This window comes from Fundulus heteroclitus, chromosome 22, assembly GCF_011125445.2.
Source record: "Fundulus heteroclitus isolate FHET01 chromosome 22, MU-UCD_Fhet_4.1, whole genome shotgun sequence".
NCBI lineage: Eukaryota > Metazoa > Chordata > Actinopteri > Cyprinodontiformes > Fundulidae > Fundulus > Fundulus heteroclitus.
Window position 1 is genome coordinate 2171661 of NC_046382.1, and position 17562 is coordinate 2189222.

Sequence of the window (17562 nt, forward strand, 5' to 3'; positions counted from 1 at the left end):
CACTTACACTTCCTCAGTCCTGGTGTCAACCATCGTTCTCCAGCAGGCTCCACCCTGAAAGGAGGAGGGGGGTCAGACCATCAGTCTCTTTCAGCAGCAAACATGGACATTACATGTCTCTCAGACACACATTGTCCTACAATTATCTAGCATCAACTAATACGGTTTGGGGGACATAGAATCCTACCTGAAACTGCTGGCTGAGGATAAGTGTAAATACAGTAAGATTGTTATTCACGCCGATCGGAGGTCACTAAAGTTGGTGTTGCTTAGGTGTGGAAGTTTGCTAAAACAATGTCGGACTCTGTAATTTTCTCTGCCCCCCTGCCTCATCTGACCAGTGATGACATGTTTAGCCGCATGTCATCATTCAACCGCTGGTTGTCTAGGTGGTGTCCTGAAAACAACGTAGGCTACACGTAGGCTACAACAGCAGGGGGCTCAGGACGCAGCCCAGCACGGGCTCCCCTCAGGGCTGTGCCCCCTGCTGTTCACCCTGATGACACACGACTGCGCTCCCAGGTTCACCACCAATCACATTGTGAAGTTTGCAGACGACACAACGGTGGTGGGCATGATCAGGGACGACAACGACCAGGACTACAGAGAGGAGGTGGAGCAGCTGGTGGGCTGGTGCAGAGACAACAGCCTGATCCTGAACGTGGAGAAGACAAAGGAGATCATCGTCGACTTCAGGAAGAACCAGCCTCACCCTGCTCCACTGCTCATCAACAACTCAGCTGTGGAGGTGGTCAGCAGCACCAAGTTCCTGGGGGTGCACATCACGGACAAACTCACCTAGTCTGTGAACACCACGTCACTGGTGAAGAGGGCACAGAAACAACTGTACTTCCTGAGGAGGATGAGGAGAGCCCACCTGCCCCCGCCCATCCTCAAGACCTTCTACAGAAGCACTATAGAGAGCATTCTGACCAGCTGTCTCACTGTGTGGGGTGGAAGAACGTGAGGAGAGTGGTGAGGGCAGCAGAAGGGATCATTGGGGCTCCTCTTCCCTCCATTAAGAACATCTCATCTCAGCGCTGCGTGTCCCGAGCCCGTAACATCATCAGAGACCCCACACACCCCCACCATGGACTGTTGTCCCTGCTACATTCTGGAAAGAGGTTCCGCAGCATTTGCTGCAGGTCCACCAGGTTCTGTAAAAGCTTTTTCCCTGCTGCCATCAGACTGTTGAACTGCTGAAGCTAAAACTGGACTCTGTATCACACGTGTCCTGTATTGTTTACATTTCAATTGCTGTACTGTGAAATCACTGCTGCACTTTATCCTGAAACTATCCAGCAAAGTTACTTTATTCTGAAATCCACTGCAATTCACTGAAATTCTCAAGCTGTATGCAAACAAAATTTCGTTCTGTACGGACTCTGTGCATACAAAATGACAAAAAAGTTTGTCTAAGTCTAAGATAACTGGCGAACTTTCTGGGGAAAATCTGGTCTGATCCGGAGAGACGGCATCCATCCCACTTTGGATGGTGCAGCTCTTCTTTCTAAGAATCTGCCCGGATTTATTAGTTCTCCTGAATGCTGACAAACCAGGGTCCAGACCAGGAAGCAGAGCTGTAGTTTAGCAGACCTCTCCGCAGCTTCTGTACTGTCACCCACCCATTATCCTATTGAGACGGTGTCTTTCAAACGGCTATAACTAGGGATGGGAATCGAAAACCGGTTCCTGTCCAGAACCGGTTCTGTGTTTTTAAATTCCGTGGCACCGTTTGGCAGCTTGCTTAACAATTCTCTTTTCGATTCTGTTGTGCTGTGGCTCTGAGCAAGTTACGCAAATTACGTCACGTTTTTACGCAAGTTACGTCACGTTTTTTACGCAGGTTATGCACACGGCATTCAGTAAGCAAGTATGACGTGACCAGGCGGAAAAAAAAAAAAATGCTGCCCCATCAGGTAAGCGGTCGAAGGTTTGGCTTCATTTTAAGGAAGAGAACGATGGCAACGAGGCGCTTTGCAATCATTGCAAAATGGCATATACATCCGTGAGAGGAAATAGATCCAACAGGCAGAAACACCTGCGCACACAACATGGCATACAATTTAATGAATGCCGTGTTTTTGATTCTTACCGGACAGAAGCTAAAGTTACGACCAGCATGGAAGGCAACTCTGGTGGTAAGTAGCTAGTTTTACATCACTGGCTGGTTCCTAGTAAATCATATGCCATTTCTGGAAATAAACCAATTTCCTACCTCTCTTTGGGTTTATTAAGGGAGTGTGCCTTTCTCATTAATTCAGCCCTTCATTGGTAGCATGTTTAATTAGAACTACTGGTAGCTGGAATTCTTACATGATTCTATCTATTGCAATGGATGTAACAAAACATGCTACGAAGTTGCTCCGCAGTTCAGGGAGCGAGAGAAAGGTGACGCTCGTTTATTTAAATCAGGGGGAGATGAGTTTATTTCTCAAAATTGTACAGTAATGCTTTTTCATCAAACGGATGGCTTCTCCATTAGATGTAGATGACTGAGGTTATCTAAAGAGAGACTAATAAGAAACTGTCACAACAAACTTACATTTTCTTGTATTCTAAACTACTCATCTACTGCATTTAAGTTTGTTCTTATATTCCTTTTTTTATTTAAACAAATTTAAATGTTACTCCTGTTGCACATTTGCTTTGGACATCTTGACCGTGTTAGTTTGTAAGGTCGTGTGATAGTTAAGTAAGCAAAGTTGATGCTCATCATCAAACTGTTTGTTCTCCTTTTTTCCCCAAATTGGAATTGAAAATAGAATCGAAAACGAATCAAATCGTTTCACAGAATTGATAAGGGAATCGGAATCGTGAAAATCTTTTCAATTCCCAACCCTAGCTATAACTGAATAGATCACAAACTGATCTAAAACAAACAAATCATAAAAAATCTAATAAAAATCAATATGACTCAACTTGAACCTAAAAATCAAACAATTACTTCAATTCAATTTCAATTCAATTGTATTTATATAGAGCCGATTCATGAAACATGTCATCTCAAGGCACTTTACAAAGTCAAATTCAATCATATTATACATATTTGGTCTATTAAATATAAGCCCCCCCCCCCCCTTTACAAAGACTTTGTTAGTTAATGAATTGATTTCTGATAAACAGATTTATTTATTGTCTCACAGAAACCTGGCTACAAGAGGAATACGTTAGTATAAATGAGTCAACTCTCTCCAGGTATTTAAATTTCCACATTCCCAGATCTATGGGAAGAGGAGGAGGAGTAGCAACCATCTTTTAGTCGAATTTATTAATTAGTCCCAGACCAATTAATAACTACAGTTCTTTTGAACATTTAACCCTCAGTTTCCCTCATCCAAACTGCAAAGCAATAAAACCTCTTCTGTTTGTTGTTACTATTATAAACAGAATTTTACTGATAGATTTGTCACATGAGTATAATATATAGATAACTAGTATTGTAAACTAAATTTACAGCTGGATATGTACCGAATATAATATACAGGTGGATATTACTATAAATAGAGTTTTACAGATATGTACAGATATGTATATATAGATGTTGGGAATATTTTGTATTTCTTTTATTGTGTTAATGATTTATTGGGTTTTTCATCATATATTTACTGGAATATATAAGTGAGGTGGTTAGTGTTGTAGCTTTATCATTTGTTTGGGTCCTTTACTATCTTCTGCCATTCTAGGAGACCTGCAGAAGACAGGAAACATGTTGTGTTGATAATGGTACAAGGAATTTGTGTAACTGTGATGCACCCAGTTATCTGTGATACTTGTGACCCATTTTCTGAGTAATGAATGGTCTGCATTGAGTGCCTGGAAGAGATGTGATTAAATCATGCTGTGTTATCTTGGATGTGACTGTTCCTCTACTTCCTTAGTGCTGCAACGGTGTTTTGTAATTAAGGACCTCCCCTATTTGAAATAAAAAGAGAGGTGATGACGGGGTGTGCTTCAAAGCGATGAAAGATTTGTAAAGGAGCAGATCTCTGTCGTTTCTCCTCTCGAGAGCAAAATTAACGTCTGTTGTCTTTTCTCCCTGATGTGTGTTGTTTATTGAATGTTTTAGGTGCTTTAAACCTGACATTTAATTGGTCCTTCGAGCCAGAGACCAACATACCGGAGGATTCCAGCAGGTGAGGTGAAACCGAGTTAAAGACTGTAGCCACAGCTTAAGAGCCTTTTCCAGGACCAGATCCATCCTGCCAGCTGGAGTCCAAAGGTTGACGGTACTCTGTTGCCATCAGACTGTTGAACTGCTGAAGCCACAAAATGGACTCTGAACTGCTGAAGCCACAAAATGGACTCTGTACCACATTTGTATATTTGCACATTTGCACATATGCTTCAGACTGTTGAACTGCTGAAGACACAAATGGACTCTGTACCACATTTGTATATTTGCACGGTTTTAATAATACTCACCTATACACTGTGATCTCACACTGTCTATTTCCCCTGCATTGTTTACATTTCAATTGTTTACTATAAATCACTACTGCACCTTATCCTGTAATTTACTGCAATTTACTGTAATTTTGCAAGCTGTATGCAAACAAAATGTTATTTTGTACACACTCTGTGCATACAAATGACAAATAAAGTTGTCTAAGTCTAAGTCTAAAACTTTCCTTTTTGACAAAGCTTATAGTTAGGGTGTCTCATGTTACCTTGAGCTATCTGTGTAGTTATGCTGCTGTAGGCTTAGGCTGCTGGAGGACATCAGGGTCTATTTCTCTCACTCTACTGGGTTCTCCTACTGTTCTCCAGTTTGCATTGCTTATCGTCATTTCAGCTTTTATCTCTTTGTTCTCTCTCTTTTTTTCTTCATAGTAGGTACACCTGGTCTGGCGTTCTGTTAACTGTGACATCATCCAGGGAAGACAGATCACCCGGTATTACCATCTAATGTAGAACAGATTACTAGATCTCGAGCCCGTAACATCATCAGGGACCCCTCACACCCCCACCATAGACTATTCTCCCTGCTGCCCTCTGGAAAGAGGTTCCGCAGCATCCGTTGCAGGTCCACCAGGTTCTGCAAAAGCTTTTTCCCTGCTGCCATCAGACTGTTGAACTGCTGAAGTATAAAAACGGACTGTGTACCACACACGACCCGCGAATTTGCACATTTGTATGTATCCTTCAATATCGCTGCTGCACTTTTTCCGGAAACGTACTGCAAAAAACTGTTTACAATGCAACTGTCTATTGTTAAATCACTGCTGCACCTTACTGCATAATTGTTTACATTGCTTACATTGTCTTTACATTTCAATCTGCCTACTGCTCACTGCTGCACTTTATCCGAAATTTAATTGAAAGTTATCCTGTATTTGACTGTGATTTACCACTGCATTTTTCTTATCCTGTACTGTAAATTCACTGCAAGGTATCCTGTAGAGTTACTGCAATCTTTCTGAGCTGTATGAAAAAACGAAATTTCGTTCTGTATGCACTCTGTGCTACAAAATGACAATAAAGAAAGTCTAAGTCTAAGTCTAAGTCTAGATCAATGTGTGCTTCTGTGCTTTTTTGTCTCTCTTGTTGTGTCTCTGTTCTGTCTTCTGTAACCCCCAGTCGGTCGAGGCAGATGACCGTTCATACTGAGCCCGGTTCTGCTGAAGGTTTTTCCTTCCCGTTAATGGGTGGTTTTTCTTCCCACTGTCGCTTCATGCTTGCTCAGTATGAGGGATTGCAGCAAAGCCATGTACAATGCAGATGACTCTTCCTGTGGCTCTACGCTTCCCCAGGAGTGAATGCTGCTTGTCGGGACTTTGATGCAATCAACTGGTTTCCTTATATAGGACATTTTTGACCAATCTGTATAATCTGACCCAATCTGTATAATATGATTGAACTTGACTTTGTAAAGTGCCTTGAGATGACATGTTTCATGATTTGGCGCTATATAAATAAAATTTAATTGAATTGAATTGAATTGAAAAACATCAGTGGGGACTAGAAAATTATACTGAACAATTTATAAGCTCATTGGGATCGGCTGAGTTGCCCGTGTTGTTATAACAGTTTTAAAGTGGTCAGCTATGACCTATATATGGAGTCACAACATTTCTGGAATTTCTTTGCTTTTTGATTTAATTGCTTATAGTTTTAATGGTGTTTGTAGTGGTTTATATGAGTATTTAGCCAAGATTCAAACATTTTTGTGGATCTGTTTGTGTTTAAATATGTTGACATCCAGTAAGTAAAAGAACAAAAAAAGTAGTTCATTTCCTCCTCTGGTACCGGCAGTTGATGCTATGCTAGTGATTTGGTTGAAGTAACTTTGGAGATGATTGAACTTCAGATGTGTGTCCAGGTCATGTGGGAAGTTTCAAAATAAAATATTTTCCAAAATAAAGTGCTCTACAAACTGCCACCTGCAGCAGGTTCCTCCATACCTGAGAGTTTCCAGTTTCCAGCATGAATCCTTCAGTCCAGATGACAGCAGCTTCACTCCTGAGTCTCCTGGATAATTGTAGCTTAGGTCCAACTTTTTCAGATGGGAGGGGTTGGAGGTCAGAGCTGAGACCAGAGAAGCACAGCCTTCCTCTGAGACCAGACAGCCTGACAAGCTGCAGACACACAATTCAACACATGATGAGAACTTGAGGAAGTTGAGGTAGAAGTTCTGGACTGGTAATTTTCAGCTGGGAAAAACACAAGAAACTGGTGATCAGCAGGTAAAATATAAATCCAACTGTATTTCCTTTTGTAGGGAATAAAAAATAACATCTGGCACATTTAAACAGATGAATCCAGACTAGAGCTCCACTAGGATGGAAACTCTGTAAACTGACACTAAAGGCGCAGTTACACTGGCCCACCCTGCTTGGCTCCTCCCTGCTCAGTTTATAGTTGCCGGTGTAGGGATTCTACCAGCCTAGAACGGTCTAGAAGAAGGATATGCCTCCTGGGCGTTGCTTTAGAACCCCCCCCCCCCCCCCCCCAATTGACACTTTAAAGAAATCTGCAAGAAATGGTAAATCTTCATACATCATTATAAATGAAACATAAATAAAAGAAAAAATATAAATAATGTTTCTATACCTGTACATGCAAGAAAGTCTAGGATATATTTTTTTAGGTTTTTACGGCACTAGTGGCACAATTTTTGTACAGTAGGCTGACAGGAAATGGGGAATGAGAGAGGGGGAGAGACAACAGGTCGGGGTTGAACCTGCGTCAGCCACGTCAAGGGCTAAGGCCTCCATACAGGGGTTGTGCACGGTAACCACTGCGCCACCAAAGCACGCCCTCTAGGATATTTTTAAGGAATAACCCATGAGGATAAATATCTGGATCTCCCATCTAATAATGGAACAAAGCAGAGCCTGTCTGATCTCTGTCTGCTTGTGTTGGAGAGTTGTTGCAGGTTACTTGGGCAAACCGCTCCTTCTTGAGAATGATTTCAGAGTTATTTACTCCTTTATATGAGATCTTTTGTCTCAGTCATGGCGAGGAGAGTACATAAATAGAAAAGATTCTAACGTCATTAAAACTATTTTTATTTTCAGGCTTTTTCCCCCGATTGTCTTAGGGTGCGAGAACAGCTTTTTGTGTGAAATGAGACAAACCCTTGATAAAAACATGGATCTGATGCAGCATGTATAGAAAGCTGAAGTTTAATTTTGTTTAAAAAAAATACAATTAAATTTCAGTGTGACCCACTATGTTCATAGTGATCCTTAATATTAATTTGTCGCTCTTCCCTTTAACTGGACTTCCTCAGAGCAAACCTTCTCATTTCTCCTCATCGCCCCGCAGCCAATCACTGAAGAGAGGGGCATTCACTCAAGACTGCTCTAAAGCAGCACAGTTTGACCCAGCTCTTCGCCAGGGCAACAAAAACCCAGTCTCTCGATTATGAGCCAGTGTAATTGGGACTAAACTCTGCAGAAGGGGCTGGCTTTAAGCTGGGCCTAAAATACCAAAGATAACCTGGTGTTCCTAATAGAACCATGGTTCTGATGTTTAGATAACTTTAATCTCATTGATGGAATCAATAAATGAAGCCAAGATAAAGAATAAAGCAGTGGTTTATATTCATAGAGAATGAAGGTCAGACAAGAACAGTTACCGAAACTGTTATTAAAATAACATTTAGACTATCTTTGACAGCAGGTAATGGGCAGAAATCTGGTTTCATCAAGATGGAGAACTTTGTACCTGAGAGTTTCCAGTCTGCAGTTTGGACTCTCCAGTCCAGCAGAGAGAAGCTTCACTCCTGAATCCTGCAGGTTGTTGTTACTCAGGTCCAGTTCTCTGAGACTGGAGGACTGGGAGCTGAGAACTGAGAACAGAGCTTCACAGCTTCTCTCTGAGAGGTTACAGCCACTCAGTCTGAGGAGACAGGGGGAAATATATATTATATTATACATAAACTGAAGCAAACATGAATCACTATTTACCTCATTAGCAGACTTCTCACTATCAGAAATAAAAGCAGCAACAATCTGTGTCCTTACAGAGCTTTGTTGGAGGCTTTAACCACTGGCAGCAGCCTCAGGAGAACCTCCTCTGAAGCAGAGAATTTCTTCAGGTCAAACACATCCAGATCTTCTGCTGATGACACTAAGATGAAGATCAGAGCTGACCACTGAGCAGGAGACAGTTTATCTGTGGAGAGACTTCCTGAACTCAGAGACTGTTGGATCTCCTCCACTAGAGAACGATCCTTCAGTTCATTCAGACAGTGGAACAGATTGATGCTTTTCTCTGCAGACACATTCTCACTGATCTTCTCCTTGATGTACTGAACTGTTTCCTGATTGGTCTGTGAGCTACTTCCTGTCTGTGTCAGCAGACCTTGTAGGAGTCTCTGATTGGTCTGGAGTGAAAGTCCCAGGAGGAACCGGAGGAACAAGTCCAGGTGTCCATTTGGACTCTGTAAGGCCTGGTCAACAGCTCTCTGATGAAAAGGCTTCAGTCTGCGTCTCTTAGCGGTTCTTTTTGTTTCTTCCATCAGGTTGACACCAGAGGTGATGAAGGTGAGATGAACATGAAGAGCAGCCAGAAACTCCTGAACACTCAGATGGACGAAGCAGAACACCTTGTTCTGGATCAGTCCTCCTCTCTCCTCTCTAAAGATCTGTGTGAACACTCCTGAGTACACTGAAGCTGCTCTGATATCGATGCCACACTCTGTCAGGTCTGATTCATAGAAGATCAGGTTTCCTTTCTGCAGCTGATCAAAAGCCAGTTTTCCCAGAGACTCAATCATCTTCCTGCTCTCTGGACTCCAGTGTGGATCTGTTTCAGCTCCTCCATCATACTTGACCTTCTTCACTTTGGTCTGAACCACCAGGAAGTGGATGTACATCTCAGTCAGGGTGCTGGGCAGCTCTCCTCCCTCTCTGGTCTCCAACACGTCCTCCAGAACCGTAGCAGTGATCCAGCAGAAGACTGGGATGTGGCACATGATGTGGAGGCTTCTTGATGTCTTCATGTGGGAGATGATCCTCCTGGCCTGCTCCTCATCTCTGAATCTCTTCATGAAGTACTCCTCCTTCTGTGGGTCAGTGAACCCTCTCACCTCTGTCACCATGCCAACACACTCAGGAGGGATCTGATTGGCTGCTGCAGGTCGTGTGGTTATCCAGAGGCGAGCAGAGGGAAGCAGTTTCCCCCTGATGAGGTTTGTCAGCAGAACATCCACTGAGGTGGACTCTGTAGCATCAGTCAGGATCTCCTGGTTCTGGAAGTCCAGAGGAAGTCGACTCTCATCCAGACCATCAAAGATGAACAGAACCTGGAAGTGTTCAAAGCTGCAGATTTCTTTGGTTTCAGTAAAGAAGTGATGAACAAGGTCCACCAAGCTGAACTTTTTCTCTTTCAGCACACTCAGCTCTCTGAAGGTGAATGGAAATATGAAGTGGATGTTCTGGTGGGCTTTGTCTTCAGCCCAGTCCAGAGTGAACTTCTGGGTTAAGACTGTTTTCCCAATGCCAGCCACTCCCTTTGTCATCACTGTTCTGATTGGTTGGTCTCTTCCAGGTGGGACTTTAAATAAGTCTTCTTGTCTGATGGTTGTTTCTGGTCTGTGTGGTTTCCTGGATGCTGTTTCAATCTGTCTGACCTCATGTTCATCATTGACCTCTCCAGTCCCTCCCTCTGTGATGTAGAGCTCTGTGTAGATCTGGTTCAGAAGGGTTGGACTTCCTGCTTTAGCGATCCCCTCAAACACACACTGGAACTTCTTCTTCAGACCAGATTTCAGTTTATGCTGAACTGTAGTAAGATGTTCTAAATGAACAGAAAGTAAAGCCAGGAAAGAAACTATTAGATATTGCATGAAGTTAAAGGTTTTTGGAGCTCTTGAAACCAGTTATTGGCAAAATAACAGATAATTCACAGGCATTTTGTACATCACAAATGTGTAATACATATATATATATATATATATATATTAGACTTAGACTTAGACTTTCTTTATTGTCATTTTGTATACACAGAGTGCATACAGAACGAAATTTCGTTTTCACACAGCTCAGAAATATTGCAGTAACTCTACAGGATACCTTGCAGTGAATTACAGTACAGGATAAAGTGCAGTGATCAATCGCAGTCACTTACAGGATAAATTTCAATTTACTTCCGGATAAAGTGCAGCAGTGAACAGTAGGCAGTTGAAATGTAAACAATGTAAACCAAATGTAGACAAATATGCAGTAGGGTGCAGCAGTGATTTAAAAGTAGACAGTTGCATTGTACACAGTTTTGCAGTACGTTTCCGGTTAAGGTGCAGCATCAATTTTGCAGGATACGATACAATGTGCAAATGTGCAAATCAGCGAATCTAGTGTGGTACACTTTTGTACTTCAGCAGTTCAACAGTCTGATGGCAGCAGGGAAAAAGCTTTTGCAGAACCTAGTGGACCTGCAGTGGATGCTGCGGAACCTCTTTCCAGAGGGCAGCAGGGAGAATAGTCTATGGTGGGGGTGTGAGGGGTCCCTGATGATGTTACGGGCTCGAGACACACAGCGCTGCGATAAAATGTCTTTAATGGAGGGAAGAGGAGCCCCGATGATCCCTTCTGCTGTCCTCACCACTCTCCTCACGTTCTTCCAGTCGGAGGCACTGCAGCCTCCACACCACACAGAGAGACAGCTGGTCAGAATACTGTCTATGGTGCTTCTGTAGAAGGTTGTGAGGATGGGCGGGGGCGGGCGGGCTCTCCTCATCCTCCGCAGAAAGTACAGTCGCTTCTGTGCCCTCTTCACCAGTGACGTGGTGTTCACAGTCCAGGTGAGGTTGTCCGTGATGTGCACCCCCAGGAACTTGGTGCTGCTGACCACCTCCACAGCTGAGTTGTTGATGAGCAGTGGAACATGGTGAGGCCGGTTTTTCCTGAAGTCGACGATGAGCTCCTTCGTCTTCTCCACGTTCAGGATCAGGCTGTTGTCTCTGCACCAGCCCACCAGCTGCTCCACCTCCCCTCTGTAGTCCTGGTCGTTGTCGTCTCTGATCAGGCCCACCGCCGTTGTGTCGTCTGCAAACTTCACGATGTGATTGGTGGTGAACCTGGGGACGCAGTCGTGTGTCATCAGGGTGAACAGCAGGGGGATCAGGACGCAGCCCTGAGGGGAGTCCGTGCTGAGGGTGACGACATCAGAGGTGTTCTGTCCGACCCGGACTGACTGAGGTCTGTTGGTGAGGAAGTCTAGCAGCCAGTTTCGTAGGGGTGTGTTGAAGCCCAGATGCTCCAGTTTTCCCACCAGATGTTGTGGGATGATGGTGTTGAACGCTGAACTAAAGTCCAGAAACAGCATCCGCACGTGCGTGTTCTTCTCCTCCAGGTGTGCCAGGCTCAGGTGAAGAGCAGAGAAGATGGCGTCCTCAGTGGAGCGGTTCCGTCGGTAGGCAAACTGGAACGGGTCGAGTGTTGGGGGGAGACTGGAGACAATGTGTTCCTTTACCAGCCTTTCAAAGCACTTCATCATGACGGGAGTCAGTGCAACAGGCCGGTAGTCGTTGAAACAGGTGACTTGAGGTTTCTTTGGCACCGGAATGATGGAGGCAGACTTGAAGCATGCAGGCACTGTGGCTTGGTCCAGCGAGGTGTTAAAAATGTCTGTGAGGACACCAGCCAGCTGACCTGCACACTCCTTGAGCACCCGCCCAGGTATGTTGTCGGGGCCTGGGGCCTTCCGCGGGTTGACTCTCCTTAGAGTCTTCCACACGTCGGCGGTGTCAAGGCAGAGGACCTCCTCTTCCTGATGGGGAACAGCTTTCACTGCTGGAGTGCTGTTTAGTGCCTCAAACCTCCCAAAGAAGTTATTTAGTCCATTGAGGAAGTCAGCATCAACTTCACCCACCGGGGGGGAGGGCGTGTTGTATTCAGTGATCGCCCGAATGCCTTTCCACATGCTCCTGGTGTTGCTGGCGTCATGGAAAAGCTCCTGGATTTTCTGACTGTGGTTCCGCTTTGCTAGCCTGATGGCACGGTTCAGGTTGGCTCTCGCTGTCCTCAATGCCTCCTTGTCTCCAGACTTGAAGGCTGAGTTCCGTGCTTTTAGCGCTTGACGGACCTCCGCAGTAATCCAGGGTCGTTGGTTGGCTCGGGTGATGATGGTCTTGGTGGTGCTGACGTCCTCAATGCATTTGTTGATGTAGGCTGACACAGTCATGGCGTACTCATCAATGTTGATCTTGTCCTCATAAGTTGCAGCAGCTTTGAACATGTTCCAGTCAGAGCACTCAAAACAGTCCTGGAGCGCCTCCATTGCTCCCTCAGTCCACACCCTCACCTGCCTCGCTGTTGGTTTTGCTCTGATCAGCAGGGGCCTGTATGCTGGGAATAGCATCACAGAAAGGTGGTCTGAAGAGCCCAGGTGGGGGCGGGGGACTGCTCTGAATGCTCCTTTAATGTTTGTGTAGACTAAGTCTAGAGTGTTCTCTCCCCGAGTTGCAAAATCCACGTGTTGGTAAAAATGAGGGAGAACAGTTTTCATATTTGCCTGGTTAAAATCCCCAGCAATGATGAAAACACCCTCTGTGTGTGCAGATTGCAGCTCAGAGATAGTCCGATTGAGTACACCCATAGCATCTTTAGTATTAGCGCTGGGAGGGACGTAAACCGCTGCGATGATAACAACAGTGAACTCTCTAGGCAGATAAAAAGGTCTGCAGCTAATAATCATAAGCTCAATGTCCGGAGAGCAGAGACTTGTGACTAATCTAGCATTTTTACACCAGGTGTTATTGGTGTAAACGCAGAGTCCGCCTCCTCGGGACTTACCGCAGAGTTCTGTCTGTCTGTCTGTCGGCGCGGAAAGTAGCTAGCCCCTCCAGGCTAACGGCGTTGTCTGGGATTGATGATGAAAGCCATGTTTCGGTCAGAATGAGAGCGCAGCAGTCCCTGAACTCCCTCTTTGTAGAGAGCTCGAGTTGTAAATGGTCCATTTTGTTGTCCAGTGAGCGAACGTTGGAAAGCCAGATGGATGGTAGCGGCGGTCTGAATGGGTTAGCCTTTAGCCTCGCTGCTAAGCCTCCTCGGCACCCGCGCTTCTTCGGCCGGCTACACCGCTTCCGCGTCGCTCTCCTCCGGCGTGAGCTGCTCGTCGAGGCCGCCGCTTCACAGGCCTCCGGGGCTGGTCTCCGTAGGACGCCACAGTCACGTAAGCAGTCGAGCGTGGTATTTAAAAGTCCAAAAACACAACTTGATCGTAACTCCAACAGGCGCTCGCGGTCAAGTACTGATCGGCTGGGTAGATGAGTGGTTTCCAGCGAGTTTGGCGGCATTTTTATGCATTTTTATGCAAAAAGTCCGCGAGTTGGTACAGAGCTGTGTTCGGCTGCTGCCGCCAGGGGCGCCGCCGGAAGAAAAAAAAAAAAAAAAAAAAAAAAATATATATATATATATATATATATATATATATATATATATATATATATATATATATATATATATATATATGGGACTAAAGGAAATGATCAGTTATCTCCTGGCAGTATGTACACTTGGATAAACTTGGAATCCATGCTATTCCACAGTCTCCCAGATAATACCCAAGTGGTGACCAGTTTCTACTGGCGCAATGAGAGGCGCTGTAGGAGGAGATTGGCTTCTATAAAGACTGACATGACCAGTATTCTTGTCTCATTCTTCTCTTTTCCCGTGTTGATACCTGTTAATAGAGCCTCAATACAGATCTGTACTATTTGTGTAGTTTGTTTAGATTCAAAGTGTTAAAGTATAGAATTGTCTTTCAAGATTAATTCACTACAAAAGAAGTTATTCAATGTGCCACCGCTTCTCTGGGGTAAAAGTACCAGACAGGGTGCAGAGGCATTAGCTGCTGACAGGGGGCGATGACTTTTACATAATGGTGTTTCCTTTGCCTGCAACATGGAAGCAGAAGATTACTTTATATCCAATCTTTATTGAGATTAAGTATCACAGAATACAGCATACTTCAAGCTGAAACATAACAACCCCACCAAAAAAATACTGATAATGTCATGGTTTAGTTTTGGTCTGTTTTTTTTCTGTTATTTTTCAGTTCCTCCTGCTGTCACTCAGCTCACCCTCCACTCCCTCAGCAATCAGTCATACCTGTCAGGCACTTATCAGTCAGAACTAACTCCACCTGCCAGCCTCCCTTCATAAGCTCCCTTCAGTTTGCTCCTGGTCGCCAGCTCTTCTTCAGTCACTACTACCACCAAGCCTGCCAGGTCCAGTCCGCATCAGTCTCCATTCACTTCACGTCTGTCAGCCTGGTTTGCCTCTGTTAGCTGTTGGATTCCTGCCACCTCTGTGCCTCTAGTTAAGCCTCTGCAAGCTGCTGGGTTTCCTGCCACCATGGAGATTCAAGTTAGCCTCAGCTAGCTGACAGGTTTCCTGCCTCATCTGAGCTTCAAGTAAGGCCTCTGCTAGCTGCTGGATTTTCCTGCATCTTCTCTGAACTTCAAGTAAGGCCTCTGCTAGCTGCCGGGTTTCCTGCCTCGTCTGAGATTGAAGTTAGCCTCAGCAAGCTGCCGAGTTACCTGCCTCATCTGAGCTTCAAGTAAGGCCTCTGCTAGCTGCTGGATCATCCTGCCTCATATGTGCTTCAAGTCAGGCCTCTGCTAGCTATTGGATTCTCCTGCATCTTCTCTGAACTTCAAGTAAGGCCTCTGCTAGCTGCCGGGTTTCCTGCCTCGTCTGAGATTGAAGTTAGCCTCAGCAAGCTGCCGAGTTACCTGCCTCATCTGAGCTTCAAGTAAGGCCTCTGCTAGCTGCTGGATCATCCTGCCTCATATGTGCTTCAAGTCAGGCCTCTGCTAGCTATTGGATTCTCCTGCCTCCTCTGTGCCTTAAGTCAAGCCTCTGTTAGCTGTCTTCTCTTTGCCTCAAGTCAAGCCTCTGTTAGCTGCTGGGTTTCCTGCCTTCTCTGAGCCTCAAGTCAAGCCTCTGTTAGCTGTTGGGTTTCCTGCCTTCTCTGTGCCTGAAGTCAAGCCTCTGTTAGCTGTCTCCTCTGTGCCTGAAGTCAAGCCTCTGTTAGCTGCTGGGTTTCCTGCCTCCTCTGTGCCTCAAGTCAAGCCTCTGTTAGCTGCTGGGTTTCCTGCCTTCCCTGTGCTCCAAGTTTGCTCGCTGCTTCATTGCCTGGATCTTCTGCTGCCCCTGTACTCCAGCAGCCCCGCTCTCCCTAGAACTGTCTAGCACATCATCTCTGGATTTCTCCCCGCTCCGTTCCTGTCGGCCAGCTCCTGCACCATAACCAGCTCTGTGTGTGTGTGTGTGTGTGTGTGTGTGTGTGTGTGTGTGTGTGTGTGTGTGTGTGTGTGTGTGTGTGTGTGTGTGTGTGTGTGTGTGTGTGTGTGTGCTCAGTCCGGGTTCATCTAAGACAAATCATGACAGATAATAATAAAAAAATAGGATAACGTCATAATACAGCTTGAGTATGCCATAAGTCAAAAATGGGGTTTAAAACAACATTCAAATAAAATACATCAAATTTATTGGAATAAATTAAACATTTTAAAGAGATGACAGGTTTTTAATGCTTTCCAATTTACTATCTTGTAGTGAAGAGATATAATGTTTTACATACAGAATAAACTATGTGAAGTTTGGCTTATGATTGGAGAACTTGCATCTAGGTGTGAGAAATAATTAAATCAGAAGAAGCAGGTTAATTAAATAAAACTGAGATTGTAGCTTGTTGTCATACCCATGGTGACCAAATAACACATTTTCCGATCAAAAAATAATAGTGAGGGTAAAAATTTTCTATAATAAAGTGAGAAAAATTACTCCAAAATGTATATGGGCAATACCAAAATAAATTAACTGCTGTTTCTGTTTAAACATCACAGAAAGTACAATTAACTTGTGTGGTAACAGCCAAACTCTACTCCAGCAAATGTTCTCAACAAAACTGGACCAGTAGGAGCAGGAAGATGGTGAAAAAGATTCTGAATTGTCCTGTTCTTCTGTTTGGTATGTAAAGATGATAAAAAAACACAAGTCTTTCCAATGTTCGTGTCAGTGACTAGGGGAAAGGAAGGTCGAGTATAGCTACCAAATACACCTCTGTGACGAGAAGTTATACCAGAAGGGATGGCATCGAAAACAATAGAAAATTCCTTTGGAGGAACAGGAAATCCGCAATGTTGTAAAAATTCAGCATAATTGTACAGATTATGCTTGTTCCTGATTGAACAAGCTGTCTTACTGTATTGAATTTATTATCAACCAAATTTTGAAAGAAGATTGACTTATTTTTATATACAATACATTTATTATTCCATATGAATCCTTTATGTGGGCTGAAGTTGTGCTTGTAAATTAGGGACCATGCCAACAGCATTTGCTTGTGAAGAGCCAATAATTTAAGTAGAATTTTATAAATAATTTAATTGCAAAGTAAGAAAAAATCGCGACCTCCTACCATGGTGAATATATGATGAGGAATTGCATTCCATAAAGAGGTTGGACATTTTAAATAATGTTTTATCCAAATTTATATTCAAAGTATTATTTCATCCATCCATCCATCCATTTTCCCTCATGCTTAGCCCTCATGGGGTCGCGAGGGGTGCTAGTGCCTATCTCCAGCATTCAATGGGCAAGAGGCGGGGTACACCCTGGACAGGTCACCAGTCTGTCACAGAAAATATGATTTATTGTTGTGAAATCAACAAAGTTGAGTCCCCTTTTAAAGTAATCATTAATCAAAGCAGTCTTCTTTAGAAAATGAGTACAACACTTCCAAACAAAATCTAAATGGGCTCTATTTATAGTTTTGCTTGTATGAGTCTCTACATCCAATGATTGGGCAGCATAAGTTAACCGCAATATCCCTTCAGCTTTGAGAGCAGAATTCTTCTAAATCACGCAGAAGCCATAGGTTTATTTTTTTCAGTTTTTTCAATTATAGGATTAAAATTATTGAGGCATCTTTATGTCTCGTTTTGCTCAATATTTATACCCAAATATGTAACAGTTTTTGACAGAAATATTTGAAATAGAATCAGCATCACACTCAAACCGGGATATGGTTTGTAGTGAGCAAAACCCTGAAGCGGCACTGGATTTATTTATGTAAATGTTTATGGATGCTATAAACAAATAT

General features: G+C 43.9%; 1 protein-coding gene across 1 annotated transcript in view; it reads right to left on the reverse strand.

Moving 5' to 3' along the window:
• Positions 1–17562, reverse strand: part of LOC118557085 (NLR family CARD domain-containing protein 3-like) — a 33775-nt gene that overhangs the window by 730 nt on the left and 15483 nt on the right. Inside the window, exons 5-8 of the mRNA XM_036126178.1 lie at positions 8472–10248; positions 8173–8346; positions 6405–6578; positions 8–54 (exon numbers count right to left, since the gene is read on the reverse strand). Of these exons, the coding sequence (XP_035982071.1) occupies positions 8–54; positions 6405–6578; positions 8173–8346; positions 8472–10248 (2172 nt within the window). The remainder of the gene's footprint in view (positions 1–7; positions 55–6404; positions 6579–8172; positions 8347–8471; positions 10249–17562) is intronic.